This window comes from Coturnix japonica, chromosome Z (genome assembly GCF_054131305.1).
Source record: "Coturnix japonica strain WE chromosome Z, WE-NBRP24, whole genome shotgun sequence".
Taxonomy (NCBI): domain Eukaryota; kingdom Metazoa; phylum Chordata; class Aves; order Galliformes; family Phasianidae; genus Coturnix; species Coturnix japonica.
In genome coordinates, this window is record NC_140702.1 from 65,628,570 (window position 1) to 65,653,447 (window position 24,878).

Here is a 24,878-nt window from a genome sequence, read left to right on the forward strand (position 1 = left end):
ATATCTGACAAAGGCTTTGCAAAGCCATCACTATTTTGTGAGTTTAAGGGTGAAAGCAGGATACAGTACAGCAGCCAGAACCGATGAAGTATTTTATCAAAGTCTGTCGCTGCTAATCTCCTTTTTATGAATGGTGGGGAAGTAGCAGCCATTCACAGGGATAAACAGCAGTCCCAGCAGAGATGCTTTGAACTGCTCTGCTCCTTTGGGAAAGAGATGTGAGATAAAGCCGAATCTGGAAAGCATCAGTGATGGTGTACCGCGGGCCGCTCATCACCGCTGGGATTCCGGACCTTCCCCTTCCATCACTTTTTATCCACCACTTACTCCACGCTCCCCGCAGCCGTGGGGCCTCGAAAGGTACGAGTTGGGTCCGCGAGATCCCCCCGACCCCCTCCGCACATCTGCAGGGGTCCCGCCCCGCAGCGGGGCCGCATCTGCCGGCACATCTGGGCGGGAGCGGCCCCTCCCCGCGGGCACATCTGGCGGCCGCGGGGGGCGGCCCTCCGCCGGGGCGGGAGGAGCGGCTCTCGGCGCAGCCCCGCCGCCGGTCGGGGCGGGCAGAGCCGGCGCGGCGCGCAGGGGAGAGGCGGCCCGATGGGGCGGCCGGCCCGTAGCCTGGCCACGCTCCGGCTGCTGCTGCTCCTGGCGCTGGGGCACGCCTGGACTTACCGGGAGGAGCCGCAGGACGGCGACAGGTGAGTGTCCCCCGGCCGCGGGTACCCCCGCGCTCCTTTTCTTTTTTTTCCTTTCCTATTAGTATTCTCATTTTCCACCCGGCTCCCTGTCTTGCAGGGAGGTCTGCTCGGAGAACAAAATCGCCACCACCCGCTACCCATGCCTGAAGCCCACGGGCGAGCTCACCACCTGCTTCAGGTGAGCGCGGAGCCGCGGGACACGCGTGTGTGCGGCGTTAACCCCGGGGGCACAGCGTGTCCGTCTCGAGCTGCTCGCCTCTCCCCTGCCCCACGCCATCACCCGGCGTTCCGAACCCCTGGCACTGCGAGTCAGGGAGCTCGGTCACGGCATGTGGCATCTCCGCTGGCAGCTCCCCTGCTGTCCGGGGAAAAGGTTGGGAAACGCTGCCAGTGTCACCTCCAGGGCAGCGCTGGAGAGAGTGCGTGGAGTTTGGCTGCTGGACCCCTGCTGTCAGTCGTCGATGCGGATGGGTGCAGTCAGGAGGGCTGCATCAGTCACAGGATGACCAGGGAAATGTACTAGGCTCACCCCAGAGGGAAGCCGTATGAGTTTAGGTGGATGAATCAGGCGTTCAGAATGACTGAGTGCTTCAGCTCTGAGGGAGAAGACATCTGAGGCCTCTGTAATTAAATGAATTTAATGCAACCCCAAGTCCTCTCCTCTCCTCTCCTCTCCTCTCCTCTCCTCTCCTCTCCTCTCCTCTCCTCTCCTCTCCTCTCCTCTCCTCTCCTCTCCTCTCCTCTCCTCTCCTCTCCTCTCCTCTCCTCTCCTCTCCTCTCCTCTCCTCTCCTCTCCTCTCCTCTCCTCTTTCACTCCCTTTCCCTTCCCTTTTTTTAAGCTCTGTATTTGAGAAATATCATCTGCTTTATAGAATTATTTTAAAGCTGTTGTAAAGATGATAAATGTCTCAGAACACTTGACGATACAGAGAAATATACACAGAGCATGAGCATACACATATCCTTTTTCTGATGTTCTCTGATTAGCTCCATCCTGCAGATGAGACTTCTCATCCAGGAAGGCTGCTTCTTGTGAGAAGTTTTGCTTTGTGAAGTCAGCTGTGCTCTGCTTATGTGTATATGTCTGCATGACCCAGAGCCACTTGTGGATACCAAAAATGTGGTAAGGCACATCGGTGTTCACAAGAAGTGTTACCCTCATTTATTCCCAGGGTCCTGGTATCTTCTCTTTGGTGCAGGTATCTGAGAACTGCAGATTCATGATACATCATTGCTGTACTGTTTGTGCACCTGGGAAGGTACCACACCACTGTCTGGGTCTGAACAGCATTAGAATCCTTGAAGCCCACATCTCGCTGCTTCCCTCATCTTCTCTCCCTATGAAGGAGTGGCAGCACCTGCTTTCATAGCACCAAACTTAGAACCATAGAGTGGCTGAGTTGGGAGGGACCATAAAGCCCTTCCAGCCCAATGCCATGCCACGGGCTGATTGCCCCCTACCAGATCAGGCTGCCCAGGGCTCCATCCTGGAAAAGGTTTGAAGTTCTGGAGTAGGAACTGCAAAAATACAGAGTACATCCTGCTACTTGCATCCTTGCTGCTGCATATCCCTACATCCCTGTGAGTGAGGTGGGGCTGCTTTGTGCACAGCAGAGGAGGACTTCACCGGCTGCTGAGCTCCCCGTGCAAAGAAAGCAGGGCTGTGTCTGGCTGCCAGGTCAACTCATGCTGTCTTTCATCCTCACTGAGGTGCTGCTGACCTTTGGGCTCTGCTGAGTCCTCCCTTCCTTCCCCCCTGCACTCCCAGACAGTATTCACCGTCCCGAGCCTGCACAGACCTGGATGAGCCTTTCCAAATCACTGCACTGCACTTTGTGTTGTCGTGGTTCGTGTTTCTGAAGTTTGTCTGTGTCTGTGGCTGCTAGGACTGCTTCATCTTTAAAAAATAAGGGGAAAAAAGGGAAAAAGGTCAATTTCCACGCAGTGACCTGTATGCTGGGTCTGGCATTGGGGCTCCCTTTCTCTGGGCTCTCCTCCTGTTGCAGGGCAGCATCTTCTGCATGAAGATGTGTGGCTCAGAAGAGCAGCACTGCATGGAGGATGTTTTAATTTCATGTCAATTGGTACTTTAAGTTGGAGCTGGTAGTGAGATGAGAGGGAACATGCAATCATTGGACAAGCCAGTGCTGCCCAGGTGGGCTTCATCACAGTGGGCATGGCAGGGATGTACTGGTGGTTGGACTAGATGATCTTAGCGGTCATCCCAGTCTTAATGATTCTATGATTTTTATGGACTTTTGGGGGCCTTAAAATGTTCTTCTGGGCACAATACTGAACATTTAAAAAAATTCAGCTGGAAGTGAAGCTCATCTTTTGCTGTCAGAAATTTTCAGTCCAGGTTCCTGAAGAGCTTAACTTTGATATTCTGGTATTCAACCTTAAAATTTGTTATTTTTGTCTTCCAAGACTTTTATTTCCGCGATTTCACAATGACAGTAATTATGCATCGTGTCATGGTTTCAAAAATGTTTAGAGGTAGGAGCTGACATTCTGCCTTTTAAAGCTGTTTGCTATTATCATACCCATCTAATTCATTTCGTAAGTCAAATTAAATTAACCACATTGACACAAGCTCTATTTCATGCTATCCCACACCAGGCACAAGGCAGCACACACTGCTCATTGCAATCTGCTCAACAAGAATTTAGGTTAAAAAAAAGAGTACATTTGAAGTCAGATGTCAAAAATCCTGAGCAAAGTTGGTTTTCCAAAGCACAAATACTTGAGTGAACACCGTTTCTTCTTCGTTTTTTCCTCCTGTTGGATTTTTCTTCTTTTTTTTTCATGAAAATCAGCGTGTTTTGTGGAGCACTTCGGTAAAAAATAGCATCTTCTCATCACAAAAGAAATATTTCTTGAAAATTTCTTTTACCAGATTTACTCATGAATATAAATGAGCCAAATACAGGGCCAAGCCAAAAGCAGGGCCAAGCACTGAGAGTATGTTGGCATTTCTCCCAGTGGTCATAGCAACCTTGTACATAATTAGATGTATTTTTCATTTTTGAAAGTGTGCTGTCTGGCCATTGGCTTGGATTGAGTTGTATTTTTTTAGATGTTCCCTGTATTTATTTTCATAAGAGTACAGAGGAACAGATGTAACAAGCAGTTGGAGCTCGTACAGCATCCTTTCATCACGAATCTCATTTAAACCCTTGCATAAAGTACCCAGTACTGATGGCCCCTCCAGGTGGGCATACAGGGTGTGGTGGTAACACTCCAGTGCTGGACGAAAAGTGAAATGTTGGGTGAAAACTCCAGTGCTTGGTTGGATGTTAGGAAACATTTCTTTTCTGAAAGAGTGGTGATGCAGTGGCATAGGCTGCCCAGGGAGGTGGTGGAGTTGCCATCACTGGGGGTGTTCAAGAACCATGGAGATGTGGCACTGAGGGACGTGGTCAGTTGGCATGGTGGAGATGTGTTGGGGTTGGACTGGATGATCTTAGAGGTCTTTTCCAACCTTACTGATTCTATAGGGGCTTTGTCTGTCTGTCCCATCTGTTATAACCAAGGGATGTGTCATTGTGTAAAAACAGCGTCTGTGGAGTTGGCAGTTGGAGTTCTTGCTTTATCCTAGCAGTGTTTTCTTGCAAGAAGATGATGATGCTTCCAAGTACAGGAAACTCAACAGCTTATTAATTAAAGGCATCTCTTTTTTTAAGAGCTATCAAAACTTGATCACTTCATTAACTGTTGTATAGAAGGAGATCTGAATATTATGCTTAGTGAGAGCAGGGAACATGTTTCCAAATGACAGTATACAGATTTAATATTTGTTGGTAGCAAATTATTTGTCAGTCACCTGCTGTCTGCTAGACACTTAAATATTGCTATAAGTAGACTTGAGAGAAATAGTTTCACTTTTTTTCAGAAGGTGTGGATAAAAATGAAGGCCTGATTTAATGAAGGCAGTGAGCAGAGCAGGATAGGACCCTATACTTGTCTGGTCTTTGCCCTGAATCAGACAGGTGGAAATTTCAACCTGGGTCTGTGTACTGTGGAAGAATACTTCCAAGGCACACAGAGGTGTTTCTTTTATGAAGCTTAAGACACTTGTTTAGGCCCCTCTCAGCTCGCAAATCAAGTTGACAAAACTGATGCTTTTAAACAGACAGCTGATCTGGTGAGAAAAATTATCCATCTTTCTTGGAAATCACGGTGAGTTCTCTCCATTTCCTGCTTCTTTTGCTAGAAGTGAAGGATACAGGTACCTGATCATACCCCAGTGTAAATGTCCATGCTGGCTCAAGGAATTGTCTGATTCTATATTGAAGATCAGGCTGGAGGGGCTGTGAGCACCTGATGGAGTTGTAGGTGTCCCTGTTCATTGTAGAGGACTTGGATCAGATGACGCCAAAAGGTCCCTTCCAACTCACACGATCCTGTAGTTCTGCATGCAATTAGTGTCCTTCTGCTGGACAAACAAGGAGGAGATGCTGCTGGATTAGATGACATCGTTGTATGCGCAAATGAGGCCATGTTGTGGGGCTTAAAATTTAGCTGGGAAGTGGTGTTTGGGGAGCAAAATGTCTTTTATGCAGCACAAGAGAATACTCATATATGGATACCCTACTCAGTCCTGATGCTAACCAGAAACAGCACGCCTTCAAAAGCTTTTCTTTACCCTCTCTTGAACACTGATACTGCTAGTGGAGCCTCCACTTTTTATAGACCACACCATTTTGCACATTCTTAAAAGATAAAAGTGACTGCAAATATACTGGGGTGTAGCTGCTTCCCAAAGAGCAGCACTTTCACTATTACACCCTTATGGACCACTCACTATTTCTTGTTCCCAGATACTCCATGAGCCTCCAAACAGGAAAAAATGCTGTATGCAGTTCTGAACCTCTCAGCTGGAGTAAGCAGACTTGAGATCTTGTCATCTTATCTCTTGACTTTTCTTTTTAGAGGTTTGTTTTCTCGTTGGTGCTGTTGTGTTTCCCCCTGGAGTTTTGCTCATCAGTTTAGTTTTAATTGCGTTGAAAGAGCCCTGATTTACATTACAATATAGCATTGTAAACAAGAAGTTTATCCGATTAGAGCAAAGGCTGCTTAATCTCCAATTATCTTTCAGGGTAATGCACTCTGTAACAAAATTTTGCTGAAAATTTTAAGAGAGGATAAGGTTTTCATTTTTGTTTTTGTTGCAGAAAACCAAACATACACAACAGCTGTAATTCTGTGGCTGCCAAACGAGTTTCCTTATGTTTCCATAAACTATGAGTTCTTCTTTTGCACGTAGCTGCATCACTCAGGGTAACATCAGCATCTGAAACATGCCAGGGTACCCTTTTAGAGCTGCTGAGATAAGGTACCTGGTGGTTGGATTGAAGACAAGGGTCAGAATTTATTATGTTAATTTATTCATCCTTTGAAACTGCCCATGATGTGCCAAGTGCAGAGCTTTGAACTCTGTATCAAGCATGTCTCCACGATGTGCGCTGTCCTCCAAGTTTACCCATGTTCTGCACATGAAGTGATGCAACCAGCACAAGCGTTCTTTATGCTTTGTATATATGTGTTTGTGTGTGTGATAACATAGATGGCAGGTGGTGGAATCAGCATCCCTGGGGGTGTCCATGGACCATGGAAATGTGGCAAGGAAGGACATGGTCAACGGGCACAGTGGGGAGGTGTTGATGGTTGGATTAGATGATCTTGGAGGTCTTTTCCAACCTTATGATTCTATGATTGAATTACATGTGTCCATTGTTTATGTATACGTGTATATATGTATACATATATATGTGTGTGTGTGTGTGTGTGTGTGTGTATATATACATATACATATATACATACATATATATATATATAAAAGTAATGTTCTTTTAATCACTGCCACAGGTAGACTTTTTCACATAATAATAACTAAAATTTGGCACATTGCTTTTCCACAAAACACCACGTCCTGTGATGATGGTATCACATCACTCTCCTACAATATGTATCACTCTCCTACAATATTCCTCTCCTTGTTGCATAGAAAGGAGCACATGAAAGTGTTGCAGCTTTGAATGCAGTAAGTCCTCTGCTTAGTTTTAATTCCTTGGCTGTGAGCACCAAGGCAGCTCTCAGCTAGTGTGAGTATCAGCTGTTTGAGAGCATCACCACAGGTGTGCTCCTATCTGCAGGTTATAGCAGTTGGGTGGCCATGACTTTAGGGTCTCTCCTCCTTTTGGCACCAGGTATCTTAACTCTATCTGAATTTTGGTGAATTAGAGAGTCTGTAGCAGCAAAGCACGTAGTGCTGGGGATTTACCAGGCAGTGTCTCCTCTGTGCAGACGGTTCACTCCCACATGAGCCAGTATAACTAATGGTCCTTCAGAACACTGCATAATGATGGTGAGTGCCGCACTAAGGTAGAAATTGGTACAATTAAAGGATGGGGTCTGGCAGCTAGCTACTCATGCGGTCCGGAAGTTTTTGATGTTCACATCAAAGCAGTTGGGAGATGTTTAAAACTGGAAGGAGAGAGCGAGCTGTGTGATAAGTGCCCTCCTTGGTGGCTTGATCAATAACGAGAACCAGGTGCGTTGCATTATGGTTTTCATCTGCTTAATATAGGGTTAAATATGAACTGACTTTCCTGGGCATGGCGTCTAGCACAGAGGCTCCAGACAAAAAAAAATAGTAGCTCCAGGGCCTCCCGTGGTTGATACAAAATATGTAATAAAAATAGGCAGCTAAAGGGAATACGACTTTGGTAATTATCCTAAGCATTGTGTATGCTTCCTAAGGTCAGGCTGCTTTGCCACTCTTGCTGGCAGCAGGGTGGCATGGGTTGCAGAGACCCCTGGAGAGGGGGTTGCTCTGCATCAGGAGGGATGGAGGAGGAAGGGAAGAGATTGAGGGATGAAGCAACAGGGTGAGAAAGGGAAAGCAGTAAAAATAGGGGCTAAGAACAGACAGGAAACAAGATAAAAGGTAAAGAAATGAGAAGAGAAATTCCAGCTTGCCGCAACAGAGATGTGAGTGATGGGAGGCAATCACATCCTAAAGAAGCATAATTTAAACACTTCCAGACTTCATCTGCTTAAGTAGAACCCAGACAAACAAAGCATCAGCTGAAAGCAGACAAAAACACACACACGCACCCTGGGGAAATGCCAGTTCTCCCGACTGCTTGGAGCGCAGTGTCAGAGCCGTGGCTGCTTCCCCCGACCGCCTCTCTGCTCTTCTTCTGCCTTGCCTTGAGGTATCTGTCCCCTCCTGAAACATGCAGGTCTGCAGGAGGGCAGAGGAACATGATGCAGGCAGATGTTTAACTGTTCATTGTCTCAGGTTGCCTTCCCTCACTATAGTACCATGGCACAGTAGTTGAAAAGAAAACATTTAAACTACATTCAGAGAAATAGGTAAAACTCGCCAGGCACTGCAGATGGGACGGGACAGTCCATAGACTGCTGAGAAAGCCCCTGCCTAACAGGACCAGCATTCAGGGGACAAGTTATCTAGATCTGTTAGCTGAGCCTCCCTGGTGTGGTGACATTGCGTGTTCAGAGAGCAGTTGCTGTGCATCAGGATCACACAAAGCAGATGTGTGAACGATGCCTTGCGTCACCCATACTGCTGATTTACAGATGTGCAGAGAAACGTTACCTGGCTATATCACATTTCAGACTGCCCTCGTGCAGTGCTGAAGGGATGTGTGCATGATATTTCTTTCTTGGTTTATTTTCATTTTTGATTGATGCCATGCTGAATTCTTCTATGTTTGAGTTTAATCTTTCGTTTATGTCTCTGCTATGGTGCCCTGAGTCCTGAGATGACTCTTTTCTTGATGTGTGAATCATTGCTGGGTGTCTGGTATCCCTGTCACTGCATGGGGAGCAGATGGGCTGGAGGGATTGAAGTGGCTTTAGTTTGTGCTAAGGTGGGGACATGGAAAAGACCTTTGCTGGTGCCTTCCTATTGCATCACTTCTGTCCTCTTGGTCACTCCTGTCTTTAAATTCACACTTGCTAAGAGGCAGAAGCTTGTGCCTATATCCAAGTAAACAGAGCTGACATTTGATTTACAGTAAAAATGCTACCCCACTGTTCTGCTTAGAATCTTTTTTCTGTTGCTTGGTTTCAGTTTCCAAGATGATGGTGGCTTCTTTTGTAAACTAACAGTAGCAAATGTCATTCTGCTGGTATACTTTGCCTTTTCTTCTATGTTGTTCCAATTACATGCAGAAACAATGGAGAACCGAATCCATACAGTGCTGACTCAGTTTCTTTTTGGGCTAGGAGAAGAAAGCAATCCATCTGAATCTCCTTGAGGGTAGCACTGATTAACAATTGAAGAGAAAAACAATTTCAGCTGCAGACAGTAGTCCCAGAGTTCAGCTGTGTTTGGAAAATCCTTCTTGCTTGAAGAGTGTTTTCCATCATGTGTTGATTTCGTTGTTGATCCCGGTTCAAAAAATGAAGCACAAGTCCATAAAGCATTTAGCTTACATGCAGCTATTAAAAGCATGTATTTCTGTTTTTTGTTTTGATTTGTTTTAAACTTCAGTTCTAACCACAACCATTTAAATTGGTGATCTGTACTGGATGAAAATAAGATGAAACACTCAGTGTATATTCACTGTATTAAGATGAGCAGCTATTCAGTAGTAAACACATCAAACAGAGTTTTTCCTCCTTCCTTTGCAAATGGGCTGGGGACTAAGGCAGAGCATACACGGTGTTTTAAGTGGGCAAGAGAGGCAAAATCAAAGGTATTGTCTGAATATGTAAAGGGTTGTTCTTGGAGAATGAATGGGCTTATTATAAGTCAAGGGCAAGTTACACTACAGAGGGAGCTTGGAGAAGTATTGAATGATATTCATCTGGGCTAGCAAGTGTATGAAGAACAAAAGTCTTTCTACGGAGAAATTAGCAGTGCAAAGCTTCCAGTGTAAAACAGCAGTCTTTATATTGGCTTAATCATCTCATTGCTCTCCCTTGAGGGGAAGGCTGACAGCTAACACCAAGTCCAAAAAGTCAGATTGCAAAATGGGTAAAGAAGTACACAAAGTATTATAGTAGTATTTTACGAGTGATGGGTAAATGCTGACAGCATAGAAAATTGTCAAAACAGTCAAAGAAAAAGTATGCTTAGAACTCTTTTTATATGAGAGAGCACATAACTTCATTGGATGCGTCATTTCACTGTAAATAACTTCCTGCCCAGACCTCTAATGTCTCCCTGGAATGTTAATATCTTTATGATCGCATTCAACACATCTAATATGTTGTAAATCTGACATCTTGCCTGTTCAACAAGATACTATTATCAGACACAATTTTCATTATGGAATATATCATCTTAGCTGCATCAAAAAGCAGTGTTGTTTTCTAAGCAGTGCTGTCTGGAATTCTGACAAAACCCTTAGCTTAGAGATTATTGCCTTTGAGAGTTCAAATGAGTTGTAATTGAAACACAAATAGCAAAAGGAAAAATTATTTAATCTTTTCAATAGCACTTGTGAGAAGAGAATAACTGGCTGAAAATGGGGTGGGGGGTCTTTAGTGCATGTTAGTGGTTTGGAAGTGAAGTGTAAGAGATGTGAAGGACCAGAGGCCACTGGAACTACTTTTGGTGAACTCTTGATCCTGCCTGGAATAGTTGCTTTCAACTGCTTTCAACTAAGGCAAGAGCAAGGAGCAGAAGCAGCCATGCATGCTTGCAGTCTGGGCTGATATCTGCTTGGGAACTGTTCACTTGATGGTCCCATGTGTGGTTGGGTTGGTTGTCTGCACAGTGGTGGCCCAGACAGTCTACAGAAACTGTTGTCTCAGACTTCTGTGGTGCCTCAGATGTTGACTTTTCAAGATATTACATAATGTGCTGGTTATATAAAAATAGGCATTTTGTTTAGGCAGATAGAGAAACACTGTCTTGATGTGTAATCTATTTGGATGAAAAGCTAATAAGGCTTTTTTTTTTTTCTCCCTGAAGAAACTCCTTAAGTCTACTCCAGAATTCCCTGGACAATAGAAAGCACACATCCAGAGAACAGCAGTTGGTGAAACTCCTTTCAATCTCAGACTGGGGGGGCTTGTAGAAAAGGAGTTATTCTTTCCAAGAATTTTCACAGAAAATTCTCATTTCAAGGCTTTCTGATTTTAAAATATAGAAATACAAAGCAGATTGTGTTTAATAATGGAGAATGTGGAATACATTCTTATTCTACACTGTCCTGCTGGTCTTCTAGTTTGTTCAATAGGAAAACAGAAGGTAATAAGTCCTTCCAAACCAAGCCATTCTATGACTCTGATTCCTAATCCTTAAACCTGTCTTCCAAGAGACCAGGTTCAGCCATCTCCCTCTGTACAGTTCAGTGGAGAAAGAGGGTAAGAGTTATCCTTTGGATGAAGTTAACACATCCTATTTCCTTTTAGTTTTAAGACTTGTAGAGAGCTGAGTTTCACTGTGATAAAACTTTAGTGATGAACTTTTCCTACAGACATTTTTCTAAACACAGACTCGCATTCCTGGCTACTCTTGGAGTTTCAAAGTAGATTCAAAGTACATTCAAACCCTCTCCTTGCACTGATCTTAAATCAAGTTCTTTTCCTGAGGAAATGTTACAATATGACTCAGGAGCTCAAGAAAAATCCTTAACGTGGGTAAATGCAGTAAATGTGTATAAATATATAGTAAATGTATTTAATATAAAATGCGTTTGCAGGTCTGGATCCTCCTTGATTTTTCTTGGAAGCTCACCTGTGCTATGATGTTGCTCTTAGGTCCCCTGATTGGCACCAGTACTGAGGTTTGTGTATCCATAGGTCTTCCAACTTCGCAGGGCTCATGCCAGGTAGCATCAGTTTTGGAATTCCTCTTCATAACTCGTGTTAGCATTCCATGAAAGAAAGAACACTAAAAGTTGTTAAAGCAAATTGAACACATCTTACCAAAGAAGCAAGTTCTCTGCTTGACTTTCCAAGCAGCGCTTGTTGGCTGTGCTCTTGTTTGTGCTGTTTCTTGTCCTCGTGCTGACCCATGGTTGAGTAGTGGTCTTGTTGAACATGGCTGGAAAGGGCCTTTCTGCACTCCTCCAGATTTACATCAGTGGAAGGCTCTGTGACCCTGGGAGGCAGGATGGTTTAACCTTCAGATGTTTGCCATGAGCCTAACTGTTTTCTTAGATGCCGGGCTACGTTTTTATGCTCCTCAATGATCCATAGCATGCCAAACTCTGCCTTCAGCTACTCTCTAAGGTTTACTAGGGGATTTCATTGTTGCATATGTCTCCAGCTATAAAATGTAGGGGAAAAAAAAAAAAAAAAAAACAAAAAAAAAAAACAGTTGGTAATTTATCCTGAAGACATAGTGTTCCTGTTTGCACAAAGAAGATTGCTGTAAATTGAGTCTTCAAATAACTTGTTGGTCTTTGTTTTCTTAGGATGATTTGTTGTCATTCCTGTTTAACACAATGCTACCGTTTGAGATAAGGAAAAAAAAAAAAAAAAGTCTCTTTTAAAGTATATTTTTTCATATCTACTGAGAGACAAATTAGATTTTTGTGATGTTTTCTTATGTTGCAAAAATATCCAGAGTATTTCCACAGTGGGAATAAGTTAATGGTACATCACTGGAACATCTCCAGTGAAAATAGCTGTGGTGGAGTAGAAAGAGCAGTAGAAAACAAGGAGTCAGTAGCAAGGATGGCTAACATACACATGCATTTATTTACACATCCTAGTTTGCAGTGTGGACTATTAGATATTTTTAAGTACCAGAACGAAGTGATTTCAAACATTTGCATTGACCTTAGAGCCATTACAGTTCTAAATTGTTCCAATAAAAAGAAAGTTGTTCCAAGAATTTTTCCTTCAGGACTTGAAGACTTAATGCAGGACAAATATATCTGCAGTATGGAAATAGAGAGGAAACTTTCCTTTATTCAGATTCCTCTTAGTTGTATACTAAGGCTGCAGGCTCTGGCTATACTCTGTGTAGTCCAGTTTGATGCTTTGCTCCATAGTACTTTTTTCTTTTTTTTTTCTTTTTTTTTTTTTTTGGGGGGGGGGGGGGTGGAAGAAGAAAGAATCAAAACAAACATAGCAATCTTTTTATTAAATGCCAGCTTGACCTTTGTTCAAGAAAGTATGAAGGCTGAGAGAATGAAAAATTACAAGGAACATTTATTACTTAAATCCAGGCTCAGTTGGGAGAAAATTAACTGTTTCAAAAGATTCAATATCCTCCTTGTTACAATGGGATCCATGCAGAGAAAACATTGCAAAGAAGTGTCAAAGAGGGGGAAAATCTGTTGGGTCTTGCTCTGGACCCACATGATTGGTGTTTGTGGGAAATACTCGAGAAGATGAGTTTAAGGAGTGGTCCCAGTCTAATGCTGTGATGGGGAAGACCTGGGCTATGTCCTTATGTCAGCCCAAACTTCCTGGTAGTTGGGACAGAGAAAAGTAGAGGCTTCTAGAATTTGGGTTTTGAACAACCAGTCAAGCATCAAAGGAGCACAGTGCAGCTGGATCTCAATAAAATGAAGAAAGGCCACTTTTTAGACCTTAAATTGCATGGGAAAACCATCATTCACTTATGTGGGCATGAAAAAAGCCTGTTTATGAGGAAGGTTTCTTTGAGGAGCATGGTTAAAGTAGGTTCTAAATTGTTAGAAATGTATTCTTGTTGTTTAAAAGATGTCTAAACTGAAGATTTAAAATGCTTTCAAGATTGCCCTTATTACTGGATACAAAATAAAGCTGATTGTCTTTGAAGACACCTGTCCATTTTTACCCCTGAACTGGAAGGCTTCCACATTCCTTACCTCCCTGACACCTGCTGCAACATCTTTATAAAGTCCAACTGTTAAAGTACTGGAACTATATTTTTGGCTCCCCTTCTTCCCAAAGCATGAATCTGACAAGATAATTATTTTTTTATTGCTATTATTACCTGGTAACAGCTGCAGAAATAACAAGGCATTCAGCATGGCAGCCTATTTTGCTTCCTTCACTCTGAATATATAAATAATCCGTAAAAGGCTTTGAGGGACCCAATCAGCTCCTGTTCTTTGCTTGCACTGATTATGGTAAGCCTTTGCTATTGTTTCCAGAATCTCTCTCTTTAAAATTTCCTTTTCAAAAAGTAAGTTTTCCACAATGTCCTATTCTGTCAAATGGCCTGAGATAACTCATAATCTACAGCTGGATGGTTGTTCCCTTTGTAAGATCAGTGTTTGCTTGGGAGCCACAGAGCCCTTTATTTTTCTATTTACAGCATATAGCTGAAATTCATATAGAAAGAAAAATATTTTTCAACTTGGGATATCAGTTGTTGAAGTTAGGAATATTCTATAAATGCTCTAGGTGTCTGGGAGGGTAAAGCATGGATTCTTTTAAATGAAATATGGGCTGAAATACAACAGCATATATGCAAAATATATGCAAAAATAATATATGGAATAAAAAGTAGATGCAAAAATAAATCAGTCTTATCCAAGACAGCAAGAATAATTCTTTTTGGTTTTCTACTGCTTGTGAGCAAAGAAGCTAGCTGGAATCACAATCTGTTTTGCAGCAGCTTTGCAGTTTGGTTATAGCTCCGTTTGGTTTTGACTTCTCCCAGTTTATTCTGCTTTAAGTGATGGTAAAAATGGGTTTTAGTGTACGGAATTCAGCTTTTGAGCAAGGGCTCAAACTCTCCTTTTTGATGAAGTAATTTGTGTTTTACAGTGGAACAACTAACTCAGTTGTTGCATATGAACATTTAAGTTCTGGGTTTTTCTAGCACTTTTCTGTCTCACTATTTTTATTGTTAAGATTTCTAGTTCTGGGTAATGCGTTGTTATTGTATTACTATTTGAACAAAAACAGTTTGATTCTTTCATAAGTTTTTTGAACAGTCAGTGGTTCTTGTCTGCTTGTAAATAAACAAAAGGTGTGCCATTCAAGAAAGTCTTGGAAATCTGCAGTGGTCTGGTGTGTCTTCACTCACTGCAAGAAATGCTTTGCATTTTTTAAGCCCTCCATTTTCAAGATCAGCTAAGGTTATTCTCAGCCTACTGATGCCCCAAGGCACAGGTCATCAGAGATTCTTGGATGTATGATTCCATTGATGTTGCTGGGAGGCAGGAGGGTACGAGTCCTTTGAGGGTCTGTGTTGAAGCAGAGGACATATGTAATACAGATCTGGTAAGCATTGGTTAATCCTCTGTGATAGCAATTTGTAATGTAGGGGCATGAAAAAAAATCATAAATCTCATTTTAGAATGCAGTCAAGTCTTTGACCAGCCATTTAGTCTGATCCTCTGTGTTTTCTCACCCTCAGGCCAGTTCTTTGCATTCTCCGTTGTTTCTCAACATCCCCAAAGTACAGAAAGTACAGAGCAGAAAAGATGCTGAAGTTCAGGGTCCTGGGTGCTGTTTTCAAATGTAAAGCAGTACATACTCTCTTTCCCCTTGTTAGTTATCCCGGTATGTCACCAGGGCTGTGTTCTTCCTTTCTCAGTATGTGACTGTAACCTTCACATGTGACTTTAAAGACATAAAGGCAAAGTTGCCTCAAACATTTTCTTTCTGATTCACTTGTAAAGTGAAGTGAATGGAAAGAGGTGGTTCAGATCTGGAAATAAGCAGTGTCCCTAATGGGAAGCTACAAGATATTCGCGCTTATAAGTTGTACAGTGATTTCAGTGATGATGGATCTGAAGTACCAAGTTTTGCCACTAGTCTTGATAAGTGAAGCATGGTGCCATATTCTTGTGGAAGTGTGAGAGGAAGATTTTGGAACTGATCTGCTCTGGGAAGCCAGAGCAGGGTCATGGGGTCCTGCAGGCATCTGATTGCAAACACCAACCTTGGAGAAGTTTGCTCTTCTCTTCTGCATTCTTTCCAGCTTGCAAAACTTGGTGCACATTAATTTTCTTCCTTATGTATGTCATGCACAAAGGTGTCTGGTTGGTAGTGTGGGCTAAAGCTAGTGCTACCTCAGCCTCAAAGAAGTCAGCAGTCCCCAGGCTGTGTTCATTCAGGTACAACTTTTCCAGATAAGCTGGCTGTTAAAGATATGAGCTCTACCCCTTGCATGTGTAGTTTTGCAACTGATTTCTACTGTAGGCTTGAAATCAGCAGTCTCACAAATCATAAACTAGTACCTTAGTGCTGGGTACTCTTTCCTCTCTGGCTGGGCTTTCAGCTTTGTTATTGAAAGCAGTGAACGTGGGAAATCTTATCTCTTGTCTGAATGACTTCCATGGCTATGCTCAACATCCTGTGATGGTGCCGTCTCTTTTTGATTGTCCCCTCTCATCATTGTTAACGTGGAACAAATATCCCTGGAAACAAACAAAACAAGGAAATATAGAAAATATTTGTGATGAAACAGAATGGTGTTTGATTTTAAGGTTTTCTCAGGGAATTTACTAGTACATGCTTAGAGCAGTGCACACTTTGTCTAGCCCTGAATGTTGACTTTTCCTTCTGAATCCCTCTAGGGTTGTTTGTGTATTTTTTTTAATATCAGAGTCTCTTTCGTGGACCTAAGTCACTATAACCCTTCTGGACAGAATGATTTAAAAGTTGAAATGGAGTTAGAGCATTAATGCTACAAACATGGGAAATTCTTGAAGAAATCATTGCATTCATTTTTTGAGGGTGCTCAGATCTGAGAATCAGTCTCATAGTATCTCCAGGGATGCATTTCTGGGGGATATCCTATGGTGTTTGAAAAACAGACAGTTTGTGCTTTATTATGTTGTTCAAAGTGGCAGTTTTCAGATTAGATGGCTCAAGATACATTTTAAAAAAATAAAAGAGTTTTTGTCTGTGTGCCACCCATTCTAATGCAGTCCAGAGGCTGCTGATGAACACATTGGGATATTTTGGCTCTATTTTCTTTTGCAAGGAGAGTGAAGAGCTGAGCTATCTTTGAGTTTCGGTGACTTTCGCAGATACTTGTTATGGAATAGTAACAGGGCAAGGAGTGAAGTGTGACTCTCCAGTGACCTTTAAATTTGGAATAACTGAGAAGACAGCAGTTATACCAATAAAAACTTCAAGTGAGCTGAGGGCTGAGGAGAGGGAGATTGTTGCTTAGAAGAACTGAACTGATGCCAGCAGAAAGCTGATACAAGAGTGACATGAGTGATATCATCTCCCGAACAGACGTGACTCTGTTCCAGAGTCTGCAAGGTCAGTCCCTGGGTTTGCATAAGGGCACATGAAGACAAAACACATCCTTTCTATACTACTGTAAACAGGGATCCTAAACAAGATAATCACCATTATTAGAATGAGCTCTCTGCTTCATGGAACCTCTCACATATATCTCAGCCAAGAAGAACAGAAAAGTCTTTGAAAAAAAAAAGTAATCTGCAGCAAGTTTAAAATGACTCAATGGCCAGAGAGTGGATATGGCTGTGCTTTCCACTGTGTGTAAAAATAACCCAGTTTTCATGATTTTTACTTTGTGAGTACTTTGTGAAGTTGTGAGTAGGGTCTTTCTATGAAGATTTACTAGATGAAGTCAAGTCAGTCATATCCCAACCATCCACTTCATATCCAGCCTAACATCTACAGCAACTTTCTCCTGATATTCTCTATTGAAGGGCCATTGTTACGTATACCAGAGGGTGGTGGGTTTTTTTGGTTGTTGTTTATTTGTTTATTGTCATATTCTGCCTTTTTAAATTATTTTTAAGTGCTTGTGACTGGAGTGAAGGACGGCTCAGTTGTGAGTCACAGCAACAGACCATTCCAAAAAGGCCATCTAATCGCTTAACAGAGAGAAGTCCAAGCTTGCCAAATATTTGAGTTACTGACACATTTAATGTGAGATATGGTCAGTAACAGCTCTTTAGAAATAGCCACCACCAGAGCTGATGAGTGGTAACTAACTGTGAGGAGGGCTCAGAGGTACTGACAGATAATTTCAGGGTAACACAGTCACATGGACACTTGGTTTAAATATGTGCCACATGGTGACAGTTCTGTTTGTTTTTTTTTTAATATATGAACAAATAAATAGAATAGAAAATATACAAGCAAACAATACCATGGCATTTTTCTAGACTGTGATGGAAGCTAAGTGAAATTTAATTCTGTGTCATAGAGTCACAGAATCATAGAATTGCTCAGGTTGTAAAAGACCCTCAAGATAATCAAGTTCAACCTCAACCTAACCATACTAATTTCCTACAAACCTGAGGTCAGAAGGTAAAATGAGCAGAAATGCTTGACACTGTTCTCCTTGACATCCTTGTTTCTCAACTGGAGAGACATGAGTTTGAAGGATAGATCACTGGTGGATAAGGAGTTGGCTGGACAGTGTCACTCAGACTTTTGTCAATAGCTTAATCTCCAGATGGGAAACTGATGACAAGTGGCATTCTTCAGGGGTATGTACTGGAACTATTTAACATCTTTGTCAGTGACATGGACAGTGGGACTAAGTGCACCCTTTTCACATTTGTGAATGACACTGAGCTGTGTGGTGTGGTTGACATGTTGGAGGGAAGGATGGTCCATGCCAACCTCATGTAGGGGAAGTGCAAGTTAAACCTGGGTTGGGGCAATCCCAAACAATGTAGTGATACATTGAGGGGGAGCAGCTTTAAATTAAATGAGGGGAAGTTTAGACTGGATATTGTAAAGAAATTCTTGACTCAGAGAGCAGTGAGTTGCTGGCTCTGCTGCCCAGAGAGCTGTGATGCCCCATTCCTGGAGGTGCTCAAGGCCAGGTTGGATGGGGCCCTGAGCAGCCTGAGCTGGTGGGGGCAACCAGCCTATGGCAGGAGTTGGGGCTGGGTGAGCTTTGAGGTCCTTTCCAACCATTCTGTAATTCTATGATTTTACAGGAAGGTAAACCAATGGAGTTTAGCTGTGGGGATATTTTTTGTTCACACGCTTTTTTTTTCCCCTAAAAATTAGGATACTGACATGATGAAGCTATTTGCTCTGGGTCAATGTGTTCCCAACTGTGATGCCAAACTAAATCCAATCTCATGCCTAAACGCTATGCAGTAAATCCTTGAGATTCAATAGGAGTGTCTTGCAGCTCATGGGAATGTGAGCTACCATCAGATGACGTGCCCACCTTTCCAGATGGGTGAAGTGGCTAGAAACGCTTTCCATGGTTGTATCCTACCTGATCCTCCAATTTTACCTTCCTCTCGCCTCCCCTTCTCTTTCCCAATACAAAGGAAATATATATATTCCACACATAAATGTGGCATCTGCTAAGAAAGCTGGAAATAAGGCACATCATTTCTTAGAATTGCTTGGTATGGGTTAAAAGCAGTTACTCTACTTTCAAGATCTGAAAACGAAGTTGTAACCCTAAAGCCAATGATTGTATCTCATGCTGCTATTTGATCTGGGATCTCCATAAGGATTACAATGGTTTGAAAATGGGTGGAGATCCCAGGAAACCTTAACTCTATTGGAAAAAGTCTGAAATTACCACTGTTATGAGAAAGATTGGAAGAACTGAAATTCTGTAATTTCTTGAGAGGTACGAGAAGTAGGGTGCTTGCAGGCCATGTATGGTCGCTTATATCTGTCAACTGAAATAAAAAATTCAAATGTATGATGAGTGTTGGGAAGCACTTTGTAGAACATGGCAGCCCTAGTATCCATAATTTATACCTGGGATACAAGGAAATGCAAAACAGTATTTTAAGCTGTGACAGCCGTAAGCTTCCTGTAAATTTGAGGAAAATATAGGGAGGAATTTTGGCCATGATTTTATTGAGTTTTAGGCTTTCTGTTCCACTTGTTTTGAACACCGTCTCGCTGCAGATCACTGAATGGCATCAGCACAGTGAGCCCAGCACTCGTGATTGAAACCAGGTAAGTTTCATTAAGACCTTCAGGACTGCGGGATTTGGGCAACGGAAAGAGATCACCCTATTGCAAACTCCATACTAGCTTTTAGCAGCTCACAAGCTAGTCCATATAAATGTCTTTAAGACACTCCTACGGCATGCTTTTGTTTGTTGCTGTTGGGATTTTTATTCCTCACTTATTTATTATGTTTGAGAGGCCTTCCTCACAACAAATGCCACCTGGCAGTCAGAGCAGTGCTGCTGATGTGCACAGCTGTTGGCTTAATGGCACAGTACCAGCTGTGAGGACCCTGCAAACTCAGTTTGCCAGCACACTATTGATACTCTTTCCTTCTAAAAGAAGAAAAAAAAGAAAGAAAAAAAAAAAAGAAAAAAAAAATCAGATTGTTGACGAATGTTTGACTGACTTATTCAGTTAACCTTGACAATATTTATCTGCCCGGTGGTAAGATTTATGGATTGTTCATTAAAAAGTCTTGTTGGGGTTGGTTGCTGGCCACATTTTGAGGCCAGTGTCCTTGGACTTAGAGTGTATCCAGATAACGAGTTAGTAATGGGCTACTTTGTGCTATGAAACGGGGCTGTAAAACCTGGAATGAACAAACAAACAAAAAAATCATCAAATCCAAACTCTGCTGTGCCAGAGAAGGTTTACTAAAGGCTGTGAAATGAGTAATTAAGATCCCTGTTCCAGGGTCTGCAAATCCTGTAAGTACAACATTGTGAACACAGGAACCTGTAGTTTAGGGAAAACTGTCCCTACCAGTGAGCTTTATCCCGGGTGGGAAGAACCCACCCTTCATCCTCAAACTTTCTGTGCAGGCATTGAAGGCAACTGGATGGGCCTCTGTGTTTTTATTTCTCAAGCAACATGCCTAGACAATACCTGTGCTTAAAAACATACTGTGCCTGGTAACGGGACCCAACCCTGGCTAATATCAGTGTCTCCCATCAGCTGGCATTAAAACTTGTTGTGTGGGGAAGAAATGGGTAGGAGGTTATGCTGAGTGCCCTCAGAGCCTCAGCAGAGATTTGTTTTGAGGAACAAAGCGATATTTACTGTGGGATAAAATCCTAAACTGCTTGCGTTTTCACTGACATTTTGCCAGTGGTGTTTTAGAGCACAGACCACACAAGGAAAATGGTTTTCCAGGATACATTGCTTGGTTCAAGAGAGACCCTGAGACTATGACCTAATGTTTATAATGGTACGTTATTGAGAGTCAATTGGAAATTCAAAATTCCCAAGTGACTTCATTTATCACTGGTGTGATTAGTGTGCTGGTGGAGCACAAACAGCTAAACAAAACCAAATGGCTGGTGCATTTCATCAGGAGAAAGGAAATTAATAATACGCTGGACGTTGTTGACTCTGTAGGTAAGCTCTGCACAGAGAGGAAGATGAAAAGATTTTATAATGGGTTTTTAATCCTCATTTACATTTTCTTGTCCTCATTAATGGCTGGGGAAATGCAGTGTGCTTGGAAACTGATAGAAACACTGATGGCACCACTGTATACGGTGAGAATTTCCGTATTCAGATATGAAAGCTTGCATTGTGGACTACTCCACAGAAGTTTTGGTTTTAGAGAAAGCTCGTAAGGCAAGCTTTACTTTTTAACATGCATATATAAAATATACTACTATATCTACAATTAAATCTTTAAACAGTGTATTGTAAGCTAAACATTATATATATCCTTATCTCTGTACATTTTGCATACATACGTACTTAAAAATGAAATCTCTTGTTCTTCCCTGAAGAGCTATTTCAGAGCATTGCATTTGCGTGCGTGCAGAAACAGTTTCTTTACATGAGATTATAGATTGAAGTCTGTGGCATCTTGAAAATTATTTTTTAAATCAGATTTCTGCGCCTCCAGCTGAAACTTTCCTATTCTGCATGATAAGTGGAAAGGCAATCAGTGCCAGTCTGGAAAATCCTGGAAGACCTCCTTTGTTGCAGATGAAACACATCGGTTTCTACATATTAGTTGTATCTTATTGGTACATCTTCATTGGCTCAAGAAAGAATATGAAATAATTCTTTTTTTTTTTTTCCCCCCCCTTTCAAAAGGATTTATTGTTTTCATTTTTGGCTATACTTAATGTTCAGGATTTTTCCTAGCTCTTGCTCCCTTGCTCCATTTCAGTGTTCCTGCATCCTGGAAAAAGAATCTGTGAAAGGAGGGGAATGTAAAAACATAATTGCAACTGGAAATTGGAGATACCAAAGAGCAGGAATATCTCTTTGACTTTCTATCTAGTTTTGCTTTGTGCTGCTTTATCCTCTCTTGGTTACATATTGTTTTTAAGGCATGACGATGTTATTTTCTTTTCTGTTCCTTAATAAAGAGGGAAATGGAAGTGTGTTCTTTCAGTAAACTCATCTGCGAACGAATACCTAAGAGATCATACTATGGGTAGTAATCTGCCAAAATTACGATCCCTCCTGCTATAAAGCATGAAAGTTTCACAAGCAACATCTTGCTTTTATATCTGCCTTTGTTCATTTGTGTGTGTAAATCCTGCTGACCCAGAAACTGCAAAGACATCCACAGGGCCATTGCTGGAGACCTGGGCTGGAAGGTGCTGCCCAAAGGGCAGCTTCTAGGCAGATTTATGCAGCTTTCTGCTTGCGTGCAGATGGAGCTAGCCGAGGGGTTAGGATCACTGTTTTTATTGGGTTTGTTCTGTTTTTCCTTTTGGCTGACTTTGCTCGTCTTCGTTCACTCAGCCCCAGGAGTGCACTGTGGTTGGGACATTGCACTTAATGCACGTCAGGAGTTTCGGTAAACACTTAGTAAATAATAGATCGTGCACTTAAATACGTATATATGCGTGTGTTGGGCTGTGTTTTTAACAGCTTTAACACCTGTATCATTGTCAGTTTTTAGCAATTCAGTACGTTGCATGATTCAGCTGCAATCCATGTGTCCATTTTGGAGACACGAATGCGAAGGATAAAGACATTCCTGATGTGATCTGGAGCTGGCAGACCATGGGAGCCCAGCCATGACTTGCATGTTCCCTATGTGGCTCGCTATTTATGCTCCAAAACAGCCTAGCACGCACTTATTGTAAATGGCCCGTGGCATCACGAGGGCTGCTTGGCTCATTCGCCACAGCTTTTGAAATCCTAATGACCATTTAATCAGGGAAACATGAGATAAACCATGAGCTAGAAACAGTTTATGGCTCCACTTGCATTTAGTGGTGCCATGCTCTTCAAATGATACGTATCATAAAGTGTTAAAACATCCAGATCCTTGATGACATTGAGCTGTTTTCCATTCCCATGGTCTAGCTTTGTGTCTACTTTTGGGGGCAAATTTTCCCACACCTGGGAAAGCCATAGATATCCACATGCACTGCTCTTTGCTCCTTAATTTGATCAGGTTCATGCATCTGCTGGGAAACCAGCATGGTTCTCATAATGTGATCACCACTTTATTCAGCTTCCACCATGTCTACATGCTTCTGAGATCCTCTGCAACTGTAAGGAGTAGGGTAAGGGAATGTAAAAGGTTTAAAAAATGCCAGATTACAACTTCTTACTGTTTGAACCTGATTTAGAAAATAGAGAGGAAGGACAATTTCTCCTCGTGAGCCTCCAGGTAATGCTGAGTGGCTGGCGGTGTAATTTCTGTGCTAATGGCACATGCCCAGCAGGAGGTAATTACCTTTCAAGGCTGCGTGACTTCCTTGTAGGGACTCCCAGTAACTGCCAGCAGAGGAGAAGTGGTTCCAAAATGTTGTGCTTTGGGAAGAGATTTCCCCAAGCTCCGACTTTATCAAGAACAAATGAGATATTCAATAAATATTCAGGCAACTGCTTTAACTTTAACTAAAGAAAAACTCTGCTCCAAAAAACACAAAACTACAAGAATGTGTTTCATCAAAGTCAGAATCCACTGAATTAAAATTTCTCAGAGCTGACTGTTCTCCCCTTTTTGCAGAGTACAAATGCAGGACATGTTTTTCCATCTACAGTCTTTGTAAGTCTGCATTGTACATAGCCGTCAGCAAGAAAGGATTCTGATCATGTGGCTATGTCCGTGGATGCAAAAAATCCTTAATTTTTTTTCTGTTCATTTACACCTACACTGTGGAAAAGCATTGGGATATCAAATTAGATAGAAAAAGAGCATCACCCAAGTCATGTGGAATTACAGATTACTTTTATCCTCATATTTACAATGAGGTGTGAATAGGTCATTCTGCAGTCACCTGGTGCAGCCTGCATTTTACCGATCCTATCAGAGGTCTGTGTAACTGCTTATCATTCTGATACAATATCTGATATTAAATCATGTTATGTATCCTTCCAGTACTGCCCCAAACATGTCTGCTACTAAAAATAAAATAAAATAAAATAAAATAAAATAAAATAAAATAAAATAAAATAAAATAAAATAAAATATAAAATAAAATAAAATAAAATAAAATAAAATAAAATAAAATAAAATAAAATAAAATAAAATAAAACTGCTGAAATTGCAGAAAGGTAAATGTAATTAAACATCAAAATCATTAACTCCTTAATGATGATGAAAATAAATGCTTAAAATCAGCATCTTTCGACCTTTCTCAAACATTTTGGTATGCACAGGCTTGCTCTAAAACTGTGATTTGAATTCTAGGGCATTATAAGTGAGGAAATGTTTAAAGTAATTTCCTAGTCTCATAGGATGCCTTAGTCCAGAAACAGGAGAAAACGTGTTTCTCTGCTTGTAATGCACTGTGTGCTTCCACGGACAGCCCTGCAGCCAGGCTGTAAATAAAACAAGGCCGAAAGCTTTGTACTGGTGCAAGTCTAATACTCAGCATTTGTGCTTCTCATGTTAATAATTCAGCCACGTTTTCTCCAGGTTAGAAATAAGCTCTGCCGTACTTGAGTTTTTTTCCTACAGAAGTGTATATTAAGTGAGGCCCAGTCCCTCTGTCTGCAGTGTTCTGAACAGTGCTGCACAGAGGTTCTATGATATGATTATATATTTCTGGGTGCCTCACAAAACCTGGTTTAGGTTTTGTGGTGATAAACGTCTGCCTGACAGACCTGTGTGATGAGAAATGTGGCAGTGCCACGGACAAGCCAGGACATCCTCTCCTCAGGGATAGCTGAGTTCAGCCAAGAGCCTGGTCTTCCCGGTAATGCTGAACTAATGCAGAGTTAAGCTCTGAGCTGGGAGATTTCTGCATGAGCAAGTACTTTGTGGTTTTGAATATAGCCACAGGAAATGAAACAATCATTAACGAATTTAGAGTCGATGAGTGTGCAAGCTGAACACTGGAGAGGACCCCCTGTGCTGCAAACGTTACCTAGCGCCTGGCGCAGGGCTGTGTCCTGGGGTCTTTGGGCACACTGGAAGTT

The 24,878-nt window shown here is 42.0% G+C and overlaps 1 protein-coding gene across 4 annotated transcripts in view; it reads left to right on the top strand.

The window, feature by feature from the left end:
- Positions 1 to 501: 501 nt before the first annotated feature.
- The window catches only part of CCBE1 (collagen and calcium binding EGF domains 1), an 84,687-nt gene continuing 60,310 nt past the window's right edge, over positions 502 to 24,878 (top strand). For 2 of the 4 annotated variants that reach the window (XR_014939265.1, XR_014939266.1), the window contains exons 1-2: positions 502 to 698; positions 796 to 876. Coding sequence is in view for 2 of the 4 variants with exons in the window: in XM_085528521.1 (XP_085384647.1) it covers positions 598 to 698; positions 796 to 876 (182 nt within the window). In the remaining 2 variants the exon portion in view is untranslated. The remainder of the gene's footprint in view (positions 699 to 795; positions 877 to 24,878) is intronic. The other 2 variants (XM_085528521.1, XM_015848333.3) reach the window with 2 other exon arrangements.